Source organism: Miscanthus floridulus, chromosome 3 (genome assembly GCF_019320115.1).
Source record: "Miscanthus floridulus cultivar M001 chromosome 3, ASM1932011v1, whole genome shotgun sequence".
NCBI lineage: Eukaryota > Viridiplantae > Streptophyta > Magnoliopsida > Poales > Poaceae > Miscanthus > Miscanthus floridulus.
The window spans coordinates 121,807,003-121,830,692 of NC_089582.1; the positions used below are offsets into that span (position 1 = coordinate 121,807,003).

General features: G+C 46.3%; 2 protein-coding genes, 1 long non-coding RNA gene and 1 pseudogene across 3 annotated transcripts; 1 reads left to right on the forward strand and 3 right to left on the reverse strand.

Annotated features, from left to right (window-relative positions):
* Positions 1 to 664: 664 nt before the first annotated feature.
* LOC136542259 (signal peptidase complex subunit 3B-like) lies at positions 665 to 3,827 on the reverse strand. The gene is made up of 6 exons (XM_066534606.1): positions 3,562 to 3,827; positions 3,326 to 3,373; positions 3,143 to 3,205; positions 2,661 to 2,714; positions 1,504 to 1,590; positions 665 to 966 (listed from the first exon to the last, which is right to left on the reverse strand). The coding sequence occupies exons 1-6, from the start codon at positions 3,685 to 3,687 to the stop codon at positions 841 to 843; spliced, it is 504 nt and encodes a 167-aa protein (XP_066390703.1). The 5' UTR covers positions 3,688 to 3,827; the 3' UTR covers positions 665 to 840.
* Positions 3,828 to 4,359: 532 nt separating this feature from the next.
* Positions 4,360 to 9,199, forward strand: LOC136542258 (protein PHOX1-like). The gene is made up of 3 exons (XM_066534605.1): positions 4,360 to 6,955; positions 7,419 to 7,637; positions 8,654 to 9,199. Exons 1-2 carry the CDS (start codon positions 5,047 to 5,049, stop codon positions 7,565 to 7,567), a joined length of 2,058 nt encoding a protein of 685 aa, XP_066390702.1. The 5' UTR covers positions 4,360 to 5,046; the 3' UTR covers positions 7,568 to 7,637; positions 8,654 to 9,199.
* Positions 9,200 to 15,036: 5,837 nt separating this feature from the next.
* Positions 15,037 to 18,549, reverse strand: LOC136542260 (uncharacterized). The gene is made up of 3 exons (XR_010780637.1): positions 18,142 to 18,549; positions 17,756 to 18,005; positions 15,037 to 15,877 (listed from the first exon to the last, which is right to left on the reverse strand). It is a non-coding gene; the product is annotated as an uncharacterized lncRNA (long non-coding RNA).
* A 1,419-nt stretch (positions 18,550 to 19,968) lies between these two features.
* On the reverse strand, positions 19,969 to 23,285 carry LOC136542915 (uncharacterized; annotated as a pseudogene).
* Positions 23,286 to 23,690: the final 405 nt, after the last annotated feature.

Below are 23,690 nucleotides of genomic sequence, written 5' to 3' on the forward strand. Positions count from 1 at the left end.
TCGCGCCCGATGATTGTCAAAATACTTCCTTGTCTTTTTTTGTAAGAGTTTGGAAATACTTTGTTTCTCTAAGCATAGAATTAGTGGTACCACTGTCCACTAGGCATAATTCCTCCTCCATCAGATTGACCCCTGTAGAAACGATGAGGGTTCAGAGGCATGTGCCTCTGTCGTCATCGTTCTCTTTCTCTTGTCCAGTAGGACAGTGCTGATAACGTGTTAAACAGTGAATGTAATGAACAAGATTTGGGAACAACCACTTTTCATTGATCTGTAAAGGGGATTATATACATTTAAGGGGGTGTCTCCAAAAGACAACCGTTCACCAAAGGACAGACCCTTGGTGACAGGATTAACTACTATGCTAACCCTAATTCAAACTGTACATCTAATTGGATGAGATCACCCATGAACAGGTGTCTGTTGATGGGCACCGTTTCATAACAGCCTTGCCACCGGCATCAATCACCGGTTGCTGGTCTGCTACCAGCAGCTAGCCGGCATCCATGGAAAGACTCTACATACAAGAACTTGGACTTTTCCAGCGTGGGAAAAGAACAAGGAAAAATAAACTTCCAAGTGTAGTGCTCCGCGATTGCAATACAGTTTCAGAACAACGCATACCTTTCAAGTTCAGAATCAACATTTTATAGGCAAAGCAAAGTTGAACAATACATATATCTCCTCAAATTACAACTTTGTTTCGCCTGGTTCAGCTTAAGTACATGCTTATAAGATTACATGTTCCACTTAGATTAGAACAAAAAAGCTCAGGATCAGCTATGCCACTGCCACTAACACTTCTTGCAGGCCTCCACTCTTGTTCATGATCTATCTTGACTATCTGTACTGCTCAGGGAGCCGATAGCCTGTCATGACTATCTTATCTGCAAACATCTTGCCAGTCTTTGGCATAATGTGCCAGTGCATTGTCAAGTTGAATTCCTTGCCCTTTAGATTGCTTCCCTGTAATGAGATAAAAAGAAATAATTAATCAAAATCTCCGAAGAATCGTGTGTCGCAGTACATAATAACTTTGTCGTAGTTGCAAAGTACAGCCACGTGCACATTGATCGAAGTAATGAACATAACGTAGACCATTACAGACCTATCCTAACACAAATAAAGGATACTGATATCAACCAAAATAATGGATGCTCAGTCCACTAGTAAGGGTCAACCTGTACTTATATAGCTACCCAAAATTAATGTCAAGAATGAACGACCACATGGAAATGGGTGTGGGTCTGGACGCAATACTGTTCTACCAGAATTTACGTAGATTTGGGATTTCTATTGAGTAGTCTGAAAGCCATGTAAAAACATAAAACTGTTTGCATGGTTCGGCATCATGACCAATTATAAGTAGGTCCCTAGCTCAAAATACATATACAGAAAAGGGAAAAGATCCTTATTCATAAAAATTTCAGAATAATCGTACTGAAGTACATCAGCCCCAATGACAGAATTTTAATTAGCATTCAATCTATGTAATGTGCTTGCCTGGTCAATAAATCTGTACTTGTTTGTGGTATGGATCAAAAACTTGGCATGCTCCTTTGCAGGTATAATACCATCCCAAAGGGAAACCTGTCACATAATCCAAATACACTTACAATATAGTTATAAGAGAAAATCTGAAATATAACAGAACCTCAGAAAGCAACAAAAATCATTCAATAGGGCAACGAACATCACACTGGACTACTGGTACAGATATCCATACAATCATTAAAAAATCTTGACCCAAGGGGATAGACATTTCAAAGGCATTACACTTAGGTCAAGAAAAGGCCCTGAAAGTCAGCTACTATCTGCAAGCTAAAGCTTTAGCTACCATGCCAGGAACACAGGGAACACACAACGAGGGGCCTCTTTTTGTGAGAACCAGAGTTACCACCGTGCTATGACCACATTCTCTCTATTAAGTCATAAGATTGTATCACATAAAAAGATATAGTCTCGAGTTGCTCACCCAAAGTTCAGAAAACCAACAGTAATTATGCAAATGACATATCCATTAAGTCCAAGAGTATATATATCACATAATATATAGAGCATAGTCTCAAGTTACTAGCCAAAAATTTGGAAAACCAGCAGTAATTATGCAAATTATAAAGCTAACATCAAGAACACTGTCTATCATGTTCTAAAATGTTGTTTTCATGTTCCTTCGATCAGATTTATTAGCTAGCTGGCTCTAGAAGCACATGGATTAATTAAGCTAACAGACTTGAGTTTTTCCCTGATATATACTTCAACTGTAGTTCACCTAGATTTACATATACTTGTGAAAAAAATCCCATCAACAACACATGTAAAAGTCTAATGGACTAGGTCAAATTGTGTAGCTTAGAAAGATTTGGCACAACCGCAAAGTAAATTCACTTTCCAAAACCACTATATGTATCTGCCACAATTCCCAACTTATGTTGAAGGACAGACCAAGAAGAAAGCTATATGACATCATTACTGCAACCCTCAAGCAAGTGGCAATTGCATGATATTGCACGACAGTACCAAGCAGAAATTCATGCCCCTATGGACAATTGATGCAGGCTAATTGTAACTGATAATCATATATGAGCCATTATAATAATGGACCAATCACAAGATCACAAGTAATATATTGACTCAAGAATAATAATCAACAAACTTACTTGATTCAAAGCATTCTGTGGAGTCTCATACTCTGCTGCCACAAAAACAAACACCTACAGTCATGCAGCAAAAGTAAAGTTAAGCAGACAGAAGCGAGAACCTTCTAAAGTTTCGCTTGAACAGCACTAATAGATCAGGTGCATTAGAAATTCAGTTGCACAGATGTATTATAATACACTGAAATTTTCTGGTGGCAAATTTCCATTATATTTCTTATAATAGATCATTCTGCAACAACTGAGAACACTATAATATAGTTACCCAAAACTCAGGCCCAAATTCTCATTCGCTCAAAAGACCCAGACAGGAACGAGAGTACTTCCTGTGCTCGAGGATTCCTCTTCAGTTACTTTTCAGTGTTGACCTCGTACATAAAGCTAAAACCATACTTTATAGTGCAGTAAAACTTAGTAATGATGTGGAAACTGGAAACGGTGAAACATGAGGGGAAAGGGTATGAAGTACCAGAAATAGACATTACCTGTTTTGTGTTCCACGTGAAAAGAGATGAAAGGTCTGCTGAAATGTTGAGCGTCATGCTAACCTGAACGAACAAAAGACAGAGTAATTAATCGTTACAAATTCGAGGCACATATCTGACACAAATAATCTGATGCTAGTTATGATTAATTTGCAAACAAAAAAGGATACGGAGATGAGTTACCTCGTCGTTGCCGTTGGCCTCCTTCTGGAACCAGTTTATATTCAAGATCTGTGTAACCCAAACGATGGGGACCCCGTTAGCATGACACATGAAGATTGTAGAAGCTGATAGACCCGCCCACGCTCCAAGTCACGAATTAAGATAGATACGCAGGCGGAGATCGGACACAAGGCAGACGGGCAGGCTCGACGTGATTGAGAGAGACGGGGTGGAGGCAGGGAAGACGGGTGTGGTACCTTGACGGAGGCGGTGGGCGTCGGGGTGTTGAAGTTGTCGGAGAAGGAGGCGGCGAAGCACATCGCTGCCAGTATGGTGACCCCGAACGTTGCCACCGCGTTGGCGCGGTGCCCAAAGGAGTGCATCCTGTCGCAGCTCCGCTTCCTCCGTTACCACGCCGCAGCAGCAGAGATCGCCGGGCCTCCCCTGCCGCTACTGCTCTTTCCTTCCTCCTGTCGCGGCGGCGCCGGCGACTTCACTGCAGTTTCCTCTCAGTCGTCGTTTTCTGGGGAAGCGCTTACGGAAGAGAGAGAAGTTAGCCCATGTTACCATGTAGATCCACATTGACGGGCTGGGACCCGCCCGTCGGTGACAGCCGCGAGTCTGACATGGCACGCGCTGATTGGTCGACGCACGTCACGGAGGAGGAGCTCAGCCAGTCAAGAGTCAGGGTGCACGTGGGCCAACAAATGGACCTACTCCGGCCCATTCGTACGAGTCGACCCAGGAGGCTTACAAAAGCTCCCACTTGGCAATGGGAGGCCCGGCCTGGCCCGGTGGCGAAAGAGAGTGAACGCGACGCAGCCGAGGCGGGAAACCCTAACCTAATCCTCGGGAGGCGGCAGCGGTTTAGCGCGCGTTTAACTTTTATTTTAATTTTAATTTAATCAGGTCAGGCCATGAGCCCATGACGCTGACGGCTGACGCAGGACGGCCCCGTTCGGGCATGTCACAATCGGCGGTCCGGCGCCAACCACCGTCCACCGTTGTTGCTTCCACACCACAACCACACGCACCGCAACACCCAGCGCATCGGCCGGCTGGCGGCGCCCGCGTCTTGGCTGTCACCACACGCGCCCGCCGACGCCGACCAGGTCCCGTATACCCGCAGCGGCGTAGCCGTTCCCGCAAACCAACCACACACGCTAATCAAAAGATTAGTGGAGCACTGCCCGATCCTTCCTTTCTCGTTCTTTAGCACCTGCTCCACGAGACCACACCAGCGGAAAGAAAAGGATTAGTAGACCAGAAGCTTAAGCTACAGAAAGATTGCTGTCTTGCTGTTCATTTCCCTTGCTTGAGCCGTTAAGCGTGCTTGCAGTTTGTTCGTTTATTCCGTTCCACGCATCCCAACAATTCGTCAATCCCCAGCCGCACGCACGAAAGAGGGAGATTCCCTGCTCCGACCGTGTCCTCGCTGCCTTGTTGGTTTCCGTTCTGTCCTTCGCTTGCTTTGACTTGGGGCAGTTGGGTTTCCTCCCCCTCCCCTTCCTCCAGTCTTGCTGGAGATTTGGTCGCTTCTTGGTTTTTGAGACGAGCGGCGCTCTCGAATTCTTGCTTTCAGTTGGTCTGTTTGCGGTTTAGCAGGAGAAAGGTGAGATTTCTGTCTAATTCCACCTTGCTTCCGTTGAATTTGGGAGTTCCTTGAGGATTCGAGGCGGCGTTTGGTGATTGCGAGAGGAGGGTAAAGCAGCAACCTTTTGGTTGTAGATTTGTTGCCGGAGATGGGCAAGCTGTCGCTGAAGAAGAAGAGGGCCTCCGGCGGCGGGGGCAAGCCGGCGTCGCTGGAGCGGTCCGGCTCCAAGGTCCTCGACGGCGACGAGACCCTCTTCACGGACATGGCGCAGGAGCACAAGGAGGAGGGCAACAAGCTCTTCCAGCGCCGGGACTACGACCGCGCGCTGCTCAACTACGACAAGGCCATCAAGCTGCTGCCCCGGGCGCACCCCGACGTTGCCTACCTCCACAGCAACATCGCCGCCTGCTACATGCAGATGAGCCCGCCCGACTACTACCGCGCCATCAACGAGTGCAACGTCGCGCTCGAGACGTCGCCCAAGTACACCAAGGCGCTGCTCAAGCGGGCGCGCTGCTTCGAGGCGCTGGGCAGGCTCGACCTCGCCTGCAGGGACGTCAACAAGGTGCTGGCTTTGGAACCCAACAACCTCACTGCGCTGGATGTAGCCGACAGGGTGAAGAAGGCCATGGAGGACAAGGGGATTGTGTTGGACGACAAGGAGATCATGCCCACGCCGGAGGAGGTGGTGGCCGCTGCGCCCAAGCAGAAGCCGCGCAAGAAAAGGGGAGGACGGAAGTTTGCTGCCAAGGCTGCGGCTGCTGCTGTGGAGGAGGTCGAGGAACAGAAGATTGCGGAAGCTGTCAAAGAGGAGGAAGTGGAGGAGCAGCCAAGGCAGGTGAAACTTGTGTTTGGGGAGGACATAAGGTGGGCTCAGGTGCCGGCGAGCTGCAGCATGGCACAGCTGCGCGAGGCCGTCCGGAGCAAGTTTCCTGGGCTCAAGGCTGTTCTTGTCAAGTACAAGGACAAGGAGGGTGATCTTGTGACAATCACCAACCAGGATGAGCTGAAATGGGCTGAGGACTTGGCTGAGGCTGGGAGCGCACTTCGGCTGTATGTTACTGAGGCCAATCCAGAGCATGAACCTTATGTTGATGACACCAATAGTGGGCCATTGGAGAGAAATGTAAACAGCGCTTCGGATAATGGGAGTATCAGAAGCAATCGGCAGGATGAGGACAGGAGCACGGTGACTTGTATTGATGATTGGATTGTGCAATTCGCTCGGCTTTTCAAGAACCATGTTGGGATTAGCTCTGATGAGTACCTGGACCTCCATGAGGTTAGTATGAAGCTCTACACTGAGGCAATCGAGGACACTATTACTACTGAAGAAGCCCAGGAGGTGTTTAATCTTGCTGAGGGAAACTTCCAGGAGATGGCAGCACTTGCATTTTTCCACTGGGGTAATGTTCACATGTCCCGGGCCAGGAAGAGGTTGCTGCTATCAGGAGACTCCCCAAGAGAATTGGTGCTTGAGCAGGTGAAGGAAGCATATGAATGGGCAAGGGACGAATACAATAAGGCTGGAAAGAGATATGAAGATGCCGTGAAGGCCAAGCCAAACTTTTTTGAAGGTTTCCTTGCACTTGCTCATCAGCAGTTTGAACAAGCAAAACTGTCATGGTACTATGCAATTGGTAGTAACGCAGATTTGGACAGCTGTTCTTCCGAAATCCTGGAGCTCTTCAATAAAGCCGAGGATAACATTGAGAAGGGTATAGAGATGTGGGAGTTAATGGAAGAACAGCGTCTGAAGAATCGATCTAAACCTAGCCAGGAGAATGTTGTGCTAGAGAAGATGGGCTTCGAGGAGTATATCAAGGATGTATCCACTGATGATGCGGCTGAACAGGCTTCCAATTTAAGGTCTCAGATAAACATTTTATGGGGTATGCTCCTTTATGAGCGTTCAGTTGTGGAATTTAAATTAGGTCTTCCAATGTGGGAGGATTGTCTAATGGCTGCTATTGAAAAGTTTAAACTTGGGGGAGCTTCTGCCACAGATATTGCTGTGCTGGTGAAAAACCACTGCGCTAATGAAACTGCCCAAGATGGTAAGAGAAATTTACTGCTTTTTTCTATTTTTTTCTGTGAAAACTACGCTGTTGATTTTGCTGGAGAATACAAGAATTATAAAGGGATTATGCAAAGTGTTAATTAAATTGTGCTGAATACCATCAGCTCTGTGAATCCTTTGTAGTAGTCACACTGAGTTTGTTAAATTAATCATTGGACCTTTACATTTGGGAGTTCACCTATTATCATTGTTTAAAAGTTTATATGTAGCACATTCATTAAGTGTTAAATCACTTTCAGCTTATTTTCTGTACCTTAAGATCGTTTCTTCGAAACATTGTGAAAATGATGATTATGTAGCACAATCAGTAACTGTTAGTGGCTGAGCATTGTATGGTATGCTGAATGTTTCCAAATCCCACCCTTATTATTCAAAGTCACCCTTGAAAGTTCAAAAACAGTGGAGAAAGTATTAACTATGATTATCCAATTTCTTTGTAGGTTTGGGCTTCAAGATTGATGAAATTGTTCAAGCTTGGAATGAAATGTATGACATTAAACGGTGGCTGCGTGGTGTTCCATCCTTTCGCCTTGAGCCATTATTTAGGCGAAGAGTTCCACAATTGCATACTGCACTTGAACATATATAGTACTCATGAAGTTGCTCTACAGCATATTGAATTTGAAGGCTTTTTTATCAGTGCCACTTTTCTCTTTTCGGTGAGTACAATAACTGTATGTTTATCTTGTAATAGATTAGTTTTGTTCATACGAGGATGCAGTACGCACTATGATATTTGTTGAGTTTTTCTTTACCTGCACCCTTGCACTTTCTAATTAAATGTTTGTGACTATGGATCTTTTCCATTCCATGTGGTTTGGGGGGATGGTTGATGCACTTTGCTTTGAAGATAGTTGTACTGTTGTAGTGGTGATCTGATTGTGGTGGCACAAGTTGGTTGCGTTTTTCTTTTCCCAAGAAAAGATTTTCTTAACATAGTCCAGCACTAGGATTCTTGAGTCCCCAATCCCCAGCACATGCTTGGTGCTGTTTCCACTATTATCATCAATATATATTAGTACTTACTGATTAAATTCACATCCTCTGATATACGAACTTTATTGCTTTTTGATTGTGCATTCAAAGGGGCAACATTATATCATTAAATCCATCAAATGTTCAAATGTGCATTCATACTTGCAACACTATATCATCGATCCAGTCAATGCTATGTAAAATAATTTTACGGGTGACTGTTACCAGTTGTACAGTTTTGCATGATCTGTTTGAGGGACTTCAACCTAGGTAGTAGGCAAATTTTACCACTGATGTGAACTACTATAAAATTCCTTTTAAGGTGGCCTTAAAGTAAACTTAAGCATGTTTGCTTGAAGCAGCTCAGATCATCTTAAAAGGTTGTGGGTTTATGGAGTCCAACACCAGTTTGGTGTTCCTTTGTACAGTTTTACTACCAGACTACAATTCATTGTTTGTGCCATGAGCCCATGATCTTTGTAATTCAAGTCAGATGATATGTATCTCCTTATGAAGTGCTTTTAAAGTTCTTTTCTCGACTACCGTGATGATATTTCAATAACTGCTCTCAGTTACTTCTGTGCATCGAAAGTAGCCAGGTTATCATGACAGCAAATTTGTTCATAAAGTTCTTGTATTTAATCGTTCGACTTCCTAAGTGCTGCCCTTACTGAATTTTCTAATTTATTTCACTCTGCAGGTCAATTGCTACATGGGACACACTACATGGATTTGTTGTGTTGCATTTTTTTCTATACATGAAAGAGTCTGCTTCCTGGTTGTGATGCAATCCATACACAAGCCTATTCTTTTCACAAGGCTGGTAGCCCTCTATGATTTGCATACGCTAGTTGTTGTTTTGGTCAGGTTTGCTATGTAAAGCACAGGAAGCTGTGCTTTTGTTATTGAATTAGTGATTCATATTCTTATGATTGTGACATGGTAGTCCATTGTTGGAGGATGGGATTGGTCGCATCCTCCTTTTGCTTTGTGGTATTTTATCAGTTCTGCAATGTGCGAACTCAGTTAGGCTTGTACTACAGTCACATTTAGAATTCATTGCGTTTAAGTTTGAAAGAAAGAAAGAAAAGGAAAGGAAAAAAACATAGTATGTTCATGTTGAGCTGCTTTTGCCTTTATGCTCCATCAGGGATCTCATGAGAATAGTGTATTTGAGAGATATATGTATATACAGCTACCGTGGTCTGGATGAGGTTTAATTCAATTCAATGTATGCAGTTCATTATCCCTTGGGTTGTTGGCTGTTTGTTGCAACAGAGTCAGGTGAGGTTGGGTTCACATGCCATTGCATGAACGAGAGGGCATTGCATAAATACTTGCTAGCATGAGAAGGCGCCGGAAGCCACATATATATGGGAGATGGGACTATGGGACAGAACACTGATAAACGTCCACATCCGCAGCGCACAGATGAGATGCATCCCGTGCTCTGTGCTCACCAAGCTTGGGCACCATCCATCTGAAGCTCTGTACAGAAGTCCCTTGCACGTTTTTTGGGCACCATCCATCTGAAGCTCTGTCTCCTGCTGTTGAGAGACAAGTAGCTGTACCTGCTAGGCTGGTTGTGCTTGTGCCCGTCCTCGCGATGAAGAGCGCTGGCATTGAAGGGTTCGCGATGAAGGGCGCTGGCAGTGAAATCTTCAATGGACCATTTGGCAATGAACTTCGACCACGAGGACCAGTTTGTGCAGAAGCTTCTGCGCTGGATGCAGACTTCGTAGCAACAAAGACAGCCTCTCGCAGACATCTGATCTTTGTAATAATAGTCGTTAACCCTTTGCTATGCTACTCTAGGATGCTGGTATCCCCGGCTCTGAACCTTGTATTCTGTTACTCGCTTTCAATATAAATCGAACTTGATCTCGTTTCAAAAAAAAAAAAACCCACCTAATACAACGCCCCTTGTTCGTTTCGCTGAAATTTGGTTTATGCTGATATGTTGTAAGAGGAAAACACTGTTCGTTCACTTTTACCTTAATCTGAAAAGTATCATTATAGGCATGTATAGTCTTCCATGAATTCTACTCTAGTCATGTCTTGTTTGAGACGAATTTAAGCAGAAAGCACTGATACCCACTAGATCTTGTTTGAGCCGATCGATCGTTTCAGCGGCACTTTAGTATTTGCTCGTGTTTCTTATCAATGTACGGGACATATTTTTCATTACAGATGCAAAACTTAGGGAAACTTTACAAGCTTGTTGCAGCTCACTCATTCAGCTGTCACACTGCTACAGGAATCAACACTACAATTCTGCAGCCGCAGCCCACAGCTGCAGCCAAAGAATGGCAGCCGCAGCCTACAGCTTGTTCCAGAGTCACTTTTACCTTACTCGGAAGTCGGAACTCCTAAACTAATGCGGAATTGGTGACTAGTCCTTGAAGAAGCCACTGTGGCTTTTACAGCAGTTGCTTGATGTAGGTCTTGTTTAGTTGGACGAAATTTGGGAATTTGGCTACTGTAGCACTTTCGTTTTTATTTGGCAATTAGTATTCAATCATGGACTAATTAGGCTCAAAACGTTCGTCTCGCGATTTCCAACCAAACTGTGCAATTAGTTTTTTTTTCATCTACATTTAATGCTCCATACACGTATCGCAAGATTCGATGTGATGGCTATTGTAGCACTTTTTGGGAAAACTTTTTGGAACTAAACAATGCCGTATAGTTGTGAACACCTTGTTCGCTTGGCTGATAAGTCATGGCTAAAAATACTGTTGACTGATTTGTTGTGAAAAAAAAATATTGTTTGTCAGCTGAAAAAGTATAGTTTTTTAACCAAGCGAACTGGACGAAAAGAGGTGACTTCAGGTGTCGTGATGTAGATGGTCGCCTGCATCGTCCCTGTGGTCGTGGTGGCATCGGCATGGCAAAGATCTTTTTTTCACTTTATGTGTACTACACGCAGGATTGATTTTTTGAAACACTGCGACAACGATAAATCACTAATAGGGACGCTTGCACCACGAAATTTGCACTAATTTTGTGGAGGCAACTATACTTGTACGGGCTTTGCTGAGGATTTAAACCTAGACAGTAGGCAGTAGGGCTGCTAGGGAGCCTATATGAGGTATATATTGGTTTATTAGGATGAAGCCTAGGAGGCCGTATACTCGGCATAACTGCCATTATAGAAGTTTATAATTGTCCACGAGCCATTAAAAAAGTTTTGGTCAGCCATCGGTCCAAACTTTTCTGTGTGGCAGCCTACGTAGCGCCCCGCATAGCGATGACGTGGAAAGGTCTATCAGCGGGGCCCATGTGGCCTTCTCCTTTCCCCCTGTGTTTGTTTCCTTCCCTGTCTTCCTCCTCTGCTGATTTGGATTTCAAATTTGGAGATCCAAAATTGTCCAAACATTTAAATTTGGAGATCCAAAATTGTCCAAACAAAGTTGGGGTTTTTTTGCATGCTAGTTTTCCGTAGAGCACTGCAACTTCTATTTAGGGTTTAGAAGGGGTCGCCACACAAAATTTGAAATGGACCTGTGAGACCCAGCTCACGGGTTGAATTGCGGTTGAGCGGTCTACTGTAGATGCAGCGCTGAGTTGGGCTGGTCTGAAATTGGGGGTACTGTAGCACCGAGCTGCAGCTGCGGGAAACACTATGCACCCAGAAGTTTAGTACCATACCGTGAATTCTGAGTTCGCCGAACCAGCTTAAATAGCCAGGCCAAGGACACGTAGTAACCTTCAGTTAACCGTTTTGCGCGAAGCGATGACAAAAGCACAAGCGGGGTGCTACGTAGGTGGGGCCCACCCCTCGACAGAGTGGGCCTGGGCCGTGTGCCGAGCCTGGGGTGTTACAAATGGCATTCAGAACCAACTCTCGTGGTTTCACGGACGTATGGCTCGGGAGCTCGGACAGGTTGCGCATGGCTTTGCAAGAGCATGGCACTTGGGCCAGGGAGCTGGGAATACGGACGTGGGCCAAGAGAGTCGATCCTAAGCATTTGTTCCTTATGGGTAAGCTGGTTCGATAGCTCGATGAGGACGTCGAACCTATTGAGGGTGGGTGGATGTGAGACTCAGCTCATGGGCCGAATTGCGGTTGGGCCGGGGGATACTGTAGCTGTAGCGCTGAACTAGGCTGGGATTTGAGGTTATTGCAGCGCTGAGTACTGTAGCTGCGGAAAAATACCGTGCGCCCAAAATTCTGAGTTCGTTGAACCAGTTTAAATAGTCAGGCCAAGGACGCGTAGTAACCTTCGGTTAACCGTTTTGCGCGAAGCGAGAAAAAAACGTAAACAGGTTGCTACGTAGGTGGGACTCACTCTTCGATAGAGTGGGTCTGGGCCGTGTGCCGGGCATGGGGTGTTACAACACCCCCAAACATGGAGCCGCACCACCTAGCGATCCCACCATTAGGGTGCGCCAGCTCAATTAACAGCCCATGTGTCCAGTGCGGTTGTCCGGCTCAACACCAGACACGTCTGGTGGACTTTAAGCCCAAAACGCCCAAAAACATGCTATCTGGTAGAATAGGACCGTGCCCTGGTCCGATGGGCTACCGTACTGGTCAGTGGGTCCAAGTCCGGTGTACACTTGTTAACAACGAGTGGACCAACTTTTGAATTGGGCCTGGTTTAGATTGTAAATTTTTGCAATCTGGACACTGTAACACGTTTCGTTTGTATTTGACAAACTTTGTCCGATCATGGACTAACTAGGCTCAAAAGATTCGTCTCGTGATTTACAACCAAACTGTGTAATTAGTTATTTTTTTACCTATATTTAATGCTCCATGCATGCGTCCAAAAATTGATGTGATGGAGAGAGAGTGAAAAAACTTGGAATTTGGAGGTGATCTAAACAAGGCCTTGGTTTGTCACTCTGGGCATAATTAACCGAAGACCGAACCGAAAAGACCGAGACCGAGACCGAAAAGACCGAGACCGAAAAGTTCGGTCATGAGTTCGGTCCTGGCTCCCAACTAACCGAAGTAACCGATAGAAGTTCGGTCATATGTGTCGGTTAACCGAAGTGACCGAACTGACCGTAGTTCTGTAGACTTCGTTCGTAATGTGTGATTGTGATTTGTGAGAACCGAGAAAGTTGTGTGCTAGAACTTGTCATAATAATGTGTGGTTTGTTTTATATATTGTGTTGTTATTTTTTTGCCTTCAAATAGCAAGCATGCTGTTGAAAATTGCTATAGATTCTGCTATTGTTTGTGGCTGCTACTCAGGTCCGGTTAGTTCGGTCGTGACCGAGACCGAACTTCCTCGGTCTTCGTTTTTTACAAAGACCGATCGGTCCTAGGTTTCTGATGACCGAACTGATCGAATGACCGAGGAACCGAACCGATCGGTTCGGTCTGACCGAATGACCGAGGAACCGAACCGATCGGTTCGGTCTGACCGAATGCCCAGGGTGATTGGTTTGTTCCTAGTTCCTACGCTCAGCCCTCCCTGGCGGTCCCACCGGCACTGCCAGCGGTCAGATCGCCTGGTCGACTGGGCTTAGCCACAACAAGCGGCCCACGCGTTGCGGCCAGCCAGCATCGGCGCGGCCATAGGACGCGTCCGGTGCCCCTGGTAGTCCCACCGCCAGTGCTGGCGGTCCCATTGCCAGGGCACTACAGCAGCCCTACAAGCCTTCTCCAACACATTTTCAAATGTGCCAACTTTAAAGTATTTTCACTAACTTTGTGCACGTTAGTGAGTATTTTCACAATTATTTTGCAAAGGCATCTTTCACACTTTCTCATCATGTCACTGAGTGTGATGCATATGCAAAAGAAATCACACCTAGTGGCACTAGACAACCGTGTCAACTTGAGAGCTCCCCACTTAATAATACAGTTATTTATCCTAAACAAAATCACACACTCTATTGTGTCTTGACCAGCAAAACAAACACCATATCTTATACGTTTGCTTTCAATTCATAGGGCTTTGTTTTTCTCTTTCTTGTTTTCCAAGAATTTGAGCGCTAGATCAACTTATGGCCACCTCTCATCTCCTCTATGAGTGCCATCTTGCTTGACCTTAGTGTGGACATAATCTATCTCAAACACTACACTTAAAATAAAGATTAATCCACTGATTGCCACTTAATTATCAAAATCAAACATAGTACTTTCGTCCACGCCTCCATCAAGCAAAACCGGCAAATGGAAAACTTCACCCGGCAGGTATAAGACAAGGCGCATATCAAACAGAATACTAGAATAGGGTAGTACTTAAAAGTTCACGCACATTTTAATCCGACGTCCAAATGCCACTTGGGAAACATAACACGACATAAAATAGTGTTAAGAATTTTGCACCACAGATCCAACACCCAAATACACCTAGAGCAACATCACATGACGTTAAACCCGACAAGCAGACACAACTGCAAGCATGTCCGTTGCTCTATTGTTAGCATCTACTGCCCAGTCAGAGTAGATGCAGTCAAAGCTTATCCGCTACATCTCTGACATAAACATAAATGGGAAGTCGATTTCTCTAGCATTAGGATCTAGGACATAATCACAGTAGATGAAGTCGTCTGCAAGAATACCATCCAGCCTATCTGGGGCATTGTTAGCAAACAGAAACAGAGCGTGGTTGGTGAATCTAAACGGCTTAGATTTACTCTGCACGTTGAGCAAACTACACCTACCATCATCCCACTTAAATTTTCGTCATCGCTTCGCGTAAAAGGATTAACCCACATACCACCATCCCATTTAAGCTTTCGTCTTCGCTTCGCCTAAAAGGATTAACCCATGGATGGTAGGATGAACTTTAGAAGCCTTATATGGTTTAGATCCACTCTGCGCGCTGAGCAAATCACACCTACCACCATCACACTTAAGCTTTTGTCATCGCTTTGCGTAAAAGGATTAACCCAAGGATAGTGGGATGGACTTTAGAAGCCTTATATGTTTCTATCCCACTCTAAACAACTAAGGTGGGACTAAACTCTCCATAATATATTATTAACATGCACATGGGCTATTATGGGCCAAATTCTAAACTATGCGGGATGTGACATATACCCTCCTCAAAGGAACCGACGTCATCGTCGGCCCAACACACCCACAACCGGGCAAACGATGACCAGGAACGGTCCCTCTTAGCACACGTGACCGTGCGTCCAGTGCCGGCACATGTGCCACGCCGTGCACCCCGCAGGGCCTACACGCGCAATGAACCCCATGTCCGTGCACCTGACCCGCACTCGGCCATCTATCCCACTCTAAACACCAAGGTGGGGACTAAACTCTCCACAATATATCATTAACATGCACATGGGCCACTATGGGCTAAATTCTAAACTATGCCGGATGTGACATACACCCCCCTCAAAGGAACCGACGTCCTCGTCGACCCAACACACCCACAACCGGGCAAAAGATGACCAGGAACATTCTCTCTTAGCACACGCAACCGTGCATCCAGTGCCAGCACATGTGCCACACCGTGCACCCCCGCAGGACCTACACGCGTAATGAACCCCATGTCTGCGCACCTGACCCACACGTGCCTATGGCCGCGAAGGTCGGCTCCGATACCATTTGTAACACCCTAGAGTCCAAACGGCTTAGATTCACTCTATACGCTGAGCGAACCACACCTACCACCATCCCACTTAAGCTTTCGTCCTCGCTTCGCGTAAAAGGATTAACCCGGGAATGGTGGGATAGACTATAGAAGCCTTATATGTTGGTCTATCTTACTCTAAACAATCAAGGTGGAACTAAACTCTCCATAATATATCATTAACATACACATGAGCTACTATATGTCAAATTCCAAACTATACCTGATGTGACAGTTTCTTATGTCTGATCCAGTAAAAAGACGTTCTCCACGCAACACTTTGTCAAACTCTCTGTCACGCCCATGAAAAGTCCTCACAGCTGGATGCACAATTGTAATCCCTTGGCGCTCACAGTAAATGCAACGGACATGCTCTGCACACATGAAAATCAAAATACATTAAATAGCATAGGGGGCACATGCTAGTGACAATTTTTCATGTGAGAAAATCTCTATTGCATTTGTGCACCACATAGGGAAGGACCAAAGAATTTAAAGGTTTGTTCTTGTTTGTTGCCAAAATAAAGGACGTTTTCGTTAAATAAGGTTAACTCCTTCTATTTGCAGGTTTACTTACTACAGGAAAAGCATCTGTTTTATTTCTCGGTATTCTGATTTTAGCTATTGAGTATTGACCTGAACATCATATAAAGGACGTCGATATACATTCTTCAATTCCACTAATATTGAATGTATTGCCGCATTATGATTGTTACTTGCTAAGGCCCTGTTCGCTTCTCTTATAATCCGTACTTTTCAGCTTTTTTTTAGCCGGAAGAGTATTTTTCTCTCACAACAAATCAGCCGGAACAGTGTTTTGGCTTGTTTTTTCAGCGAAGCGAATGGGGCCTAAACATCTCCAAGATTTTGTGAATGAACTAAATCTCCAAATATTTCGAGCGGCATCTCAATTCATATTAGGATTTATTCTGATTATAGAAGAAACCATGATTCATTCTGGTTATGGTCAGCATTAGGTATACCCTTTCATTATACTGGTTTACAATGGCAGAGCATCTTCTAAACTCGTTGAATGCCAAAAAATTCTAGCATTAACATGCTTAATTTTTCTTCTATAGTAAAACGTTTGGGCATTTAATTTTTTAAGCATTTGGCCGTTAAGTCTATAGGTAAAAATTCACTAGATGTTCAATGCAGACTCAGCAGCCATAATATTCAGATTTGGGGCCAAATGACTAACTACTATTCTTAATAAGGTCGTGTGGAGGTATGGCAGAAAGAAGCATTGTGGTCGTATATATGGTACGTACATTACAATACTATTATGTATAAATCAAGTTATACCAAACAATTTCCATGCTACCTGGCTGGTTCCAAATCTTATTTTAAACAATCGTGTTAATTACTTATATCACACATCATGATGTCCTAGCTTCCGGATAGATGGTGTGATGCTAGATCCCTATTCAAGATAAATAGCAGTTGTTAATCTCTCTTGCCCCTACTGCTATGATATACATGAAAAAAACGTTTATAATAAACCAATGTACACAACTGTCAAAATTGAACCGATGAATCTAATTCAGCAAAACCAAAAGGATTTTCCCATGGTATTTAAGACGTCAACTAGGCAATGGGAATGGGTGGGTAGCAACACCTCGCCTTACCACCTTAAAAACCATGGGTCCTGCACAAAGATACATAATTTGTTCCATCCTTGCAATTAAGCATTCTCAACAAATATCTCTGTATTATATAGAAGGAAAACCATATTCAGTATAGTTGGTCCCCATCTTGGATTCTCGTTCAGCATTTGATGATGCAAGCATGTTGGCTCCAAAGGAAAATTTCTTCTAAATATTTTATGGTAACAATACTCGACTCCAGGCATCCTTTATTACTTATTTTCATCTGAGGCATTTTGGATCAGTCACTGTATCACAGGATAAGCATCGCCTTAACCCATGTCTTTGTGCTTGTGATGTGTTGTCAGTTGCACATGTTCCCGAATACATGTTCCATACACAGGCACATGTTCAGGTAGTTTGGGTAGTTCGGGTACCGGGGATATTACCCGAATTACCCAAACTAATTTCGTTTAATCAGAATTGCTATCCGAATTTAAGATCGGGTACCTCGGGTTCGGGTAATTCGGGTACGGATAATGGGTATCGAGTATTTTGCCTAGGCCTGTACTTGTGAACTATATCACAACACAGATCATGAAATCGATATTATAATGATATGCAGAATATTAACATGGAAATTGTAAGGTCAATACAAGAGCATACCAGTGTCCTGATCCTGCGGATTCACAGGGAAACACCAAGACTCTTTAGTGTTATAGTTGCCACATTCAGCAAAAAAGAGCATTGCAGGTCCATAGGCAAATTGAGGGTCTTCGCAGGTCACTAGAAAGTTGACATGGGTGTGATGATAAATCAAAGGATTCTCTTTATCATAGCTTAAGGTTATGTTGTACTCCGGACCAGATACGAGCTCATTGACGCCACAGATAAAATGAAGCCTATACTTGTGTACCTTCAACCATGAACATGAAGAGAGAGTTAACTTGGAAGCCTGAGCATAATACAACGGGGGGTTATTTTAAGCAAAACTTTAGAGCAAGTCTATATCTATATCTATACCTAATAATAAGAATTTTACTACTGCCTACCTGCACACCCCCACAGCACCCACGCCTGCTCACTTTCTACCTTATCTTCTTCCTCTATTGTCTTTCTCCTCCCCACCCCCGCCTCCTCCCAGAGCGTCTTCACGGCCGCCGGCGTTGCCTCTCCCGCTGCCTCCACGTCACTCGGCTTCGGATCTGACGACAACGTTGGAACCCGCCATGGCCGCCGCTGCCGCCATGGAGGGGCGCCACGTGGGCACTTTGGGGGCGCGGCCGCTAGGGAGGACCTTGCCGGAGTGGGGCGCACTAGCGTGGCCGTTGGAGAGAGTTCACCGGAGATGAAAGAGAGAGAGGCTTGCGGTGGGGAGGAGTCGAGGAGATAACGCATGCGTGCGGTGGTGGGGCGCTTCGTTGTTTCATCCTGTGATTGGATCCGATGGCCTACGCGGTGCGCACGCCCAGAGACACGAGCCTGCGCGCTCAGAAAGTAGCATTAGGGTAATAATAAAGAGGCAAAATTTACAACTATTTTTTTCGTCCATCTATTTTTTTCATCCACCTCCTCTTAACTACCGGTGATCGAGAGTTTTTTTTTTCTGTTTGGCCTTATGGCCCCGTTCGCTTCGCTGAAAAAACAAGCCAAAATACTGTTCCGGCTGATTTATCGTGGGAGAAAAACAATGTTTCGACTAAAAAAACAAGCCGAAAAAGACATATTATAAGAGAAGCGAATATGATCTATATATATAATCCATGCTCATATAAATTAGAATAGTTCTTGTCTAGCACGGTACGAAGTCCGATTTTAAAACGTATTAAGTTGTGTACGGTTTATATTTAACAAAAAGTCCATACTCATGCTCGGTACCCAATATAGTAATACTATATATATATATATATATATATATATATATATATATATATATATATATATATATATATAGTAAATTCGGTTCTTTTTTTGGTCTGGATATTTTTTCGCCTGGCCTCCCTACGCTACAGGCTCGGCTCGTTCGTCTCCTATCCGTCAAGAACTCGGCCAAACATAGAAACCAATATGGAATCCACCCTCGCCATGACTCGTCCTCCTATAAACAGCCGACTTCGCACCCAAATCATCTCGATCCCCATCGAATCAATAAGGCCGAGGGAGGAAGGTCGAGGCAGGTGCGCGGGACAGCGACGGCGAGGCGGCATCGAGTCACGAGCGCGGGCCGCGACGGCGAGGCGCTGTGGAGTCACGAGCGGGGGCGTGGGGGCAGCGACGGCGAGGCGGCGTCGAGTCGCGAGCTCGGGCCGCCACCACGAGACGCCATGGAGTCAAAAGCGGGGGCGCGGGGCAGCGACGGTGAGGCGGCGTCGAGTCGCGAGCACAGGCCGCGACGGCGAGGCGCCGTGGAGTCAGACGCAGGCCCTCCGTGGCTCCTCCTTGAGCGCAGAGCTGCCTCGGCCGAGAAGCTGGCGACGCCGCGATGGCCGTCGTTCATGGCTTCGCCGACCCTTCATCATCCGGTTAGCGAATCAAAATCTGATTTCGATTTGGTTTCGACAAGCAGAGCCGGCGTCATCACTCAAATCGTGGAGGCCGCCGTCGCTCGAATCGCAAAGGCATAAAGAGCGTCGGAGCGCAGGTAGTCCGAAACTGTGGAGAAAGCGGCCCGAGCGCTGTTTGCCGCAGACGGCTGGCGCCGTCGAGCGCACATGAGAGGAGGCGAGACGAAGGGCGGCATAGAGAAAGAGGAGAAAATTCGTTAGTTGTCGCTGAAAATTATAACCATCCTTCGTTGCCGCTGAAAAAATGATCTTCTTGATTTATGCTTCCTTTCCCGCCATTCCGTGAATTTCATGCGTAACTATTTGGAGGAGCTTTTACTGTGCCCCTTGGATCCCGTGTGCGTAGCATGATGGATCATGGATAGGATGGGGGTTGAGTGCCTGGGCAGCCGCAACGGTGGCGCAGCACTTATGGAGAGGGCGGCCTTCGGCAGGCACGCCGCAGCGCCGCGCCAAGTCAGACCGCGACCTGCACGGCTGCACGCGGCTATGCAGGGGTGGCTCTGCACGCGTGGGGCCACGCTGGGTCACGTCCATGCGCTCTGCGAGCTCGGGTACTGACTCCAGGATCGATATGGCGTGCGGCGGGACCTCGTCGAGGGCCACCGCCTCCTGGTCACCGCGCTCGCGGCGCTGGCTCTCGCTACCGCCACGGTTGCCGTCGGCGTCGAAGGACTCCTGCTCCTGCCGGACTTCGGGTGGAGCGTCCCCGAAAGCTGTTTCTTCCTTCTAGGCCCAAGATCCAGAAGCTGATCGACTCGCTTTGATGGAGAGACGGCCGGCGACCGGAAAACGCGGAGATGAGGAAGCTCGCGGCACACATCGTGGTGCATCTCGCCGGTGACCTCCACCTGCCCCAGTTCCCTGGTGCCATCCAGTGCGTATCCTACCTTCTGCAGGACGAGACCACGCTGGCGTAGAGCGACCAACAAGGGCTCACCTAGGGTCGGCTCTATAGATTTCAAGGCCCTTGGACAATAGGAAAGCAAGGGCCCTTTAGGCCTTTTTTTTTGCCACTTCTAACATGAGAAATCATATACTAGTACCGGTATGAGATAAATGGGAGAATATATATAGTTCATAAAACACAATGTTTTTACAATAGAAGTAACTAAAAGAAAGATAAAATAACTAATATGATTACCTCAAATAAAAAAATAATGCTTCAGGGCTTGCTGAAAAAATGTAAAGCACCCCTTTGTGATTCAATGAACTCATCCTGCCGTTTCCTTTTTTTTTTCTCCGCACCTGACAAATGCTTCTTAGGCAACATTTGTAGACCTAAAATTGTGACGGAAAGTAATTACATAGGATTAGAATTTACGGAGGGGTACGGTCGAGAAGATTTCGTGTTTGCTTCGATTTGGAGCTTTTCTCAAAATTTCCGTACACCGCTGCACATGGCCTCAGACGTCGGCTGCTCGGCCGAGCTGTCTACGGTAGTGCTGAGATGGAGGCAGGCGCTCCTGCGTCACTCCCGCACACGGGCGAACACCTTGGCCCCGTTCGAGTGATCTTAAATCTGGCTGCTTTTTTTTCTCATCCAAAACAATATTTTTCTCTTACAAATTCTTTTAAATTTATTCAGATTCCTTCAAAATTCCTCGAACAGGACCTTGCCGCATGTGCCGAGTGCCGACCGAGCCACGGTGGCCGTGGCGCCGTGCTCTCTTTTGCTCTGCCAAAGAACGTGCTCGGCTTGATTCTTTGTTAGCGTGATGACGTCACCATGTTGTTATCAATACATGATATACGGCGTTTTTCTTAAAAAATAAATCCAGATATACCATCTAAATACTCATCACCAGATCTGAGGTCGAGATTTAATCATCCCAATACACCATCATGGACATGGTCCGGTGGACTGCAGGTCCATGGCCCATGGACCGAGCCCGTAGCCTGTGCACACGTACTTTGCAATCTAACACCTACACTTCTACCGAACGATAAAACTACTGTTGACTGAATCACAAAGAGCTCATCAACTACCGGTGAAATGTAACAATTAATAACGTATGGATCCCTGTATCAACGGTGGAAGGTAAGATATGGAGGAAGATGAGGTGATCATCTAAGTTGAATCAAGTCCATTGACCTAGAGATATTGTTTTTTCTCTCGTTGTAATGCACGGGCATCTTTGCTGGTAAGAGAAGAAACCAACCTTGTTCCTGTTGAATTTGGCCAATGCTACTCCCACCATCCTTTGGACTGAATCATGCTGCCTCCAAAATTTGAGGCATCGATAAGAAAACTCCATGTAGGCTGGCTTGTCAACCTTTTGAGGCTCTGGTTGCGGTTGCTGATAGTACTCATCAGCATTGGGAGACAGGAGTAGTAACCTGGCGAGGAACTCAACACTATCGGAGGAGAGCAGGCCATCTTTATGCAGCACCTGCATATGGGCAACCTGAAGCTTGAGCAGCGAGTCAGGTGATGCAAGAAGCGCTTGTTGCTCATGTGGCGCGGGGTGGCACGCGGCGATGGCAGCAGCGGTATACGCTGATCGGAGACTGCGGAGTGTGGTCGTTCCTCCAAAACAACTTTTTGTTACCTCATAAGCCAAGGCCATGAAAGAAGCCACCTGTGGCAAATTACCAGAGGTGCTCAAGCTGAAGTCTCTTCTCATAGCAGGCCCAGCGACAACAGCCATGTCAGCAAGGGTGGGATCAGCAACTCGCAAGTCAGCATTGGCAACCAGAAGGCGCTCCAGAACTTGGTCAGCCGTGCGATCCGGGTAGCGGGTGCACATGAAGGACACAAGGCCATAGAATGATCGGGCCATAATTCGCATCAGACACCTGGTTCCGATCATGTGTATTGTAACCTGTTTGCTCGGAGGGAAGGCTCTGTCATACCAAACAGTGTCGATGATGAATTGATGATGTTGGAGACAGGGTCCAGCGGACCATAGCAGTGGCCGGCCTTCAGCAGGCTGTGGTGATACCGAGAGCACAGCTCGTCCTTGGGCAGCTTGGCAAGCGCCGTTAGGTAGAACCGATGGATCATTGCAATAAGCACACGCTTCCTCGCCGCCCGGGCAAGCGGCAGCGCCTGGGGTTTTGCCCGATGCAGCCGAGATTTCGCCGCCCGGGCAAGCGGAAGCACTAGATCATCCAATGTCCCAGGATCCTCTTGCTCCATCTTCGTCTTGGGGATCAGAAGTACATCACGGTTGGACGAAGGTTGAAACTTGGGTAGGAGCTTCTTCAGGTCAGGTGAAACCAGCTTCCACCCTAGAACGAGCTTCTGCGGATCTGGGTGCCGGGCGGCGACTGCTGCGCATCGAAGGGCCACCTCGACGGCGGCCGCGGTGGTGTCGGAGTCGAGTCTGAACGACTGCTCTATCCCGCGGCGGTTGATGATGAGGAGGGAGGCGACGAGGGGATCCGCCCCGGCAGCGTCAAGGTATCGCACGGCCTCCACGTCGGGGAGGTAGGGAAAGAGGCAGGTCAGGAAGGCGTGGAGGCCATTGAAAGACCGCTGGATCACGTCCGCAGCCTGGTCTCCTACTCCTTCATCCTCCTCCGGTCCTCCCAGGCAGCTTCATCTGGGGACAGGAAGTAATTGACGTAGATGTTGGAGGTGGGATCCAGGAGGCCGAAGCAAAACCCAACGTATCCGAGCTTTTCATCCAACAATCGGCTGTAGCACCTCGCGATCTTGCTAAGAACTGGTCTACTCTCTTTTTTTCAGATCGCCTAGGAGGAACTCATCCTTGAGGTCCCTCGGCCCATAGATCCGGGAAATGCTGCTGCTGCTGCTGCTCTGGGCGGCGACGGAGACGACGCTCCGATCGCCGACCGAGACGACGCTCCGGCGGCGGAACATGTTGTCGAGGATCTATAGGGATCTGGAGTACTGTGGCCTGTGGCGGGGAAATATGCACTGCAAATCAAATCAAATCAAATCTTTAACAATTGCGAAAAGTAATTTAAAAATGCACTTGTGTAACTTGAAAAAAAAAATTAAAACCTGGCACGTAGACACGTAGTATCTAAAGTTGGATGCCGAATTATTTTTGAAAAAATCGTATAAA

What these genes read in the sequence shown, in the direction of transcription:
- LOC136542259 (XM_066534606.1), bottom strand. Translation starts at nt 3,687, where the DNA reads ATGCACTCCTTTGGGCACCGCGCCAACGCGGTGGCAACGTTCGGGGTC. An exon ending in CGCCCACCGCCTCCGTCAAG is followed by an intron (nt 3,374 to 3,561) that starts GTACCACACCCG and finishes TGGGTTACACAG; the next exon opens with ATCTTGAATATAAACTGGTT. An exon ending in AGGCCAACGGCAACGACGAG is followed by an intron (nt 3,206 to 3,325) that starts GTAACTCATCTC and finishes TTGTTCGTTCAG; the next exon opens with GTTAGCATGACGCTCAACAT.
- LOC136542258 (XM_066534605.1), top strand. Translation starts at nt 5,047, where the DNA reads ATGGGCAAGCTGTCGCTGAAGAAGAAGAGGGCCTCCGGCGGCGGGGGC. An exon ending in TAATGAAACTGCCCAAGATG is followed by an intron (nt 6,956 to 7,418) that starts GTAAGAGAAATT and finishes ATTTCTTTGTAG; the next exon opens with GTTTGGGCTTCAAGATTGAT.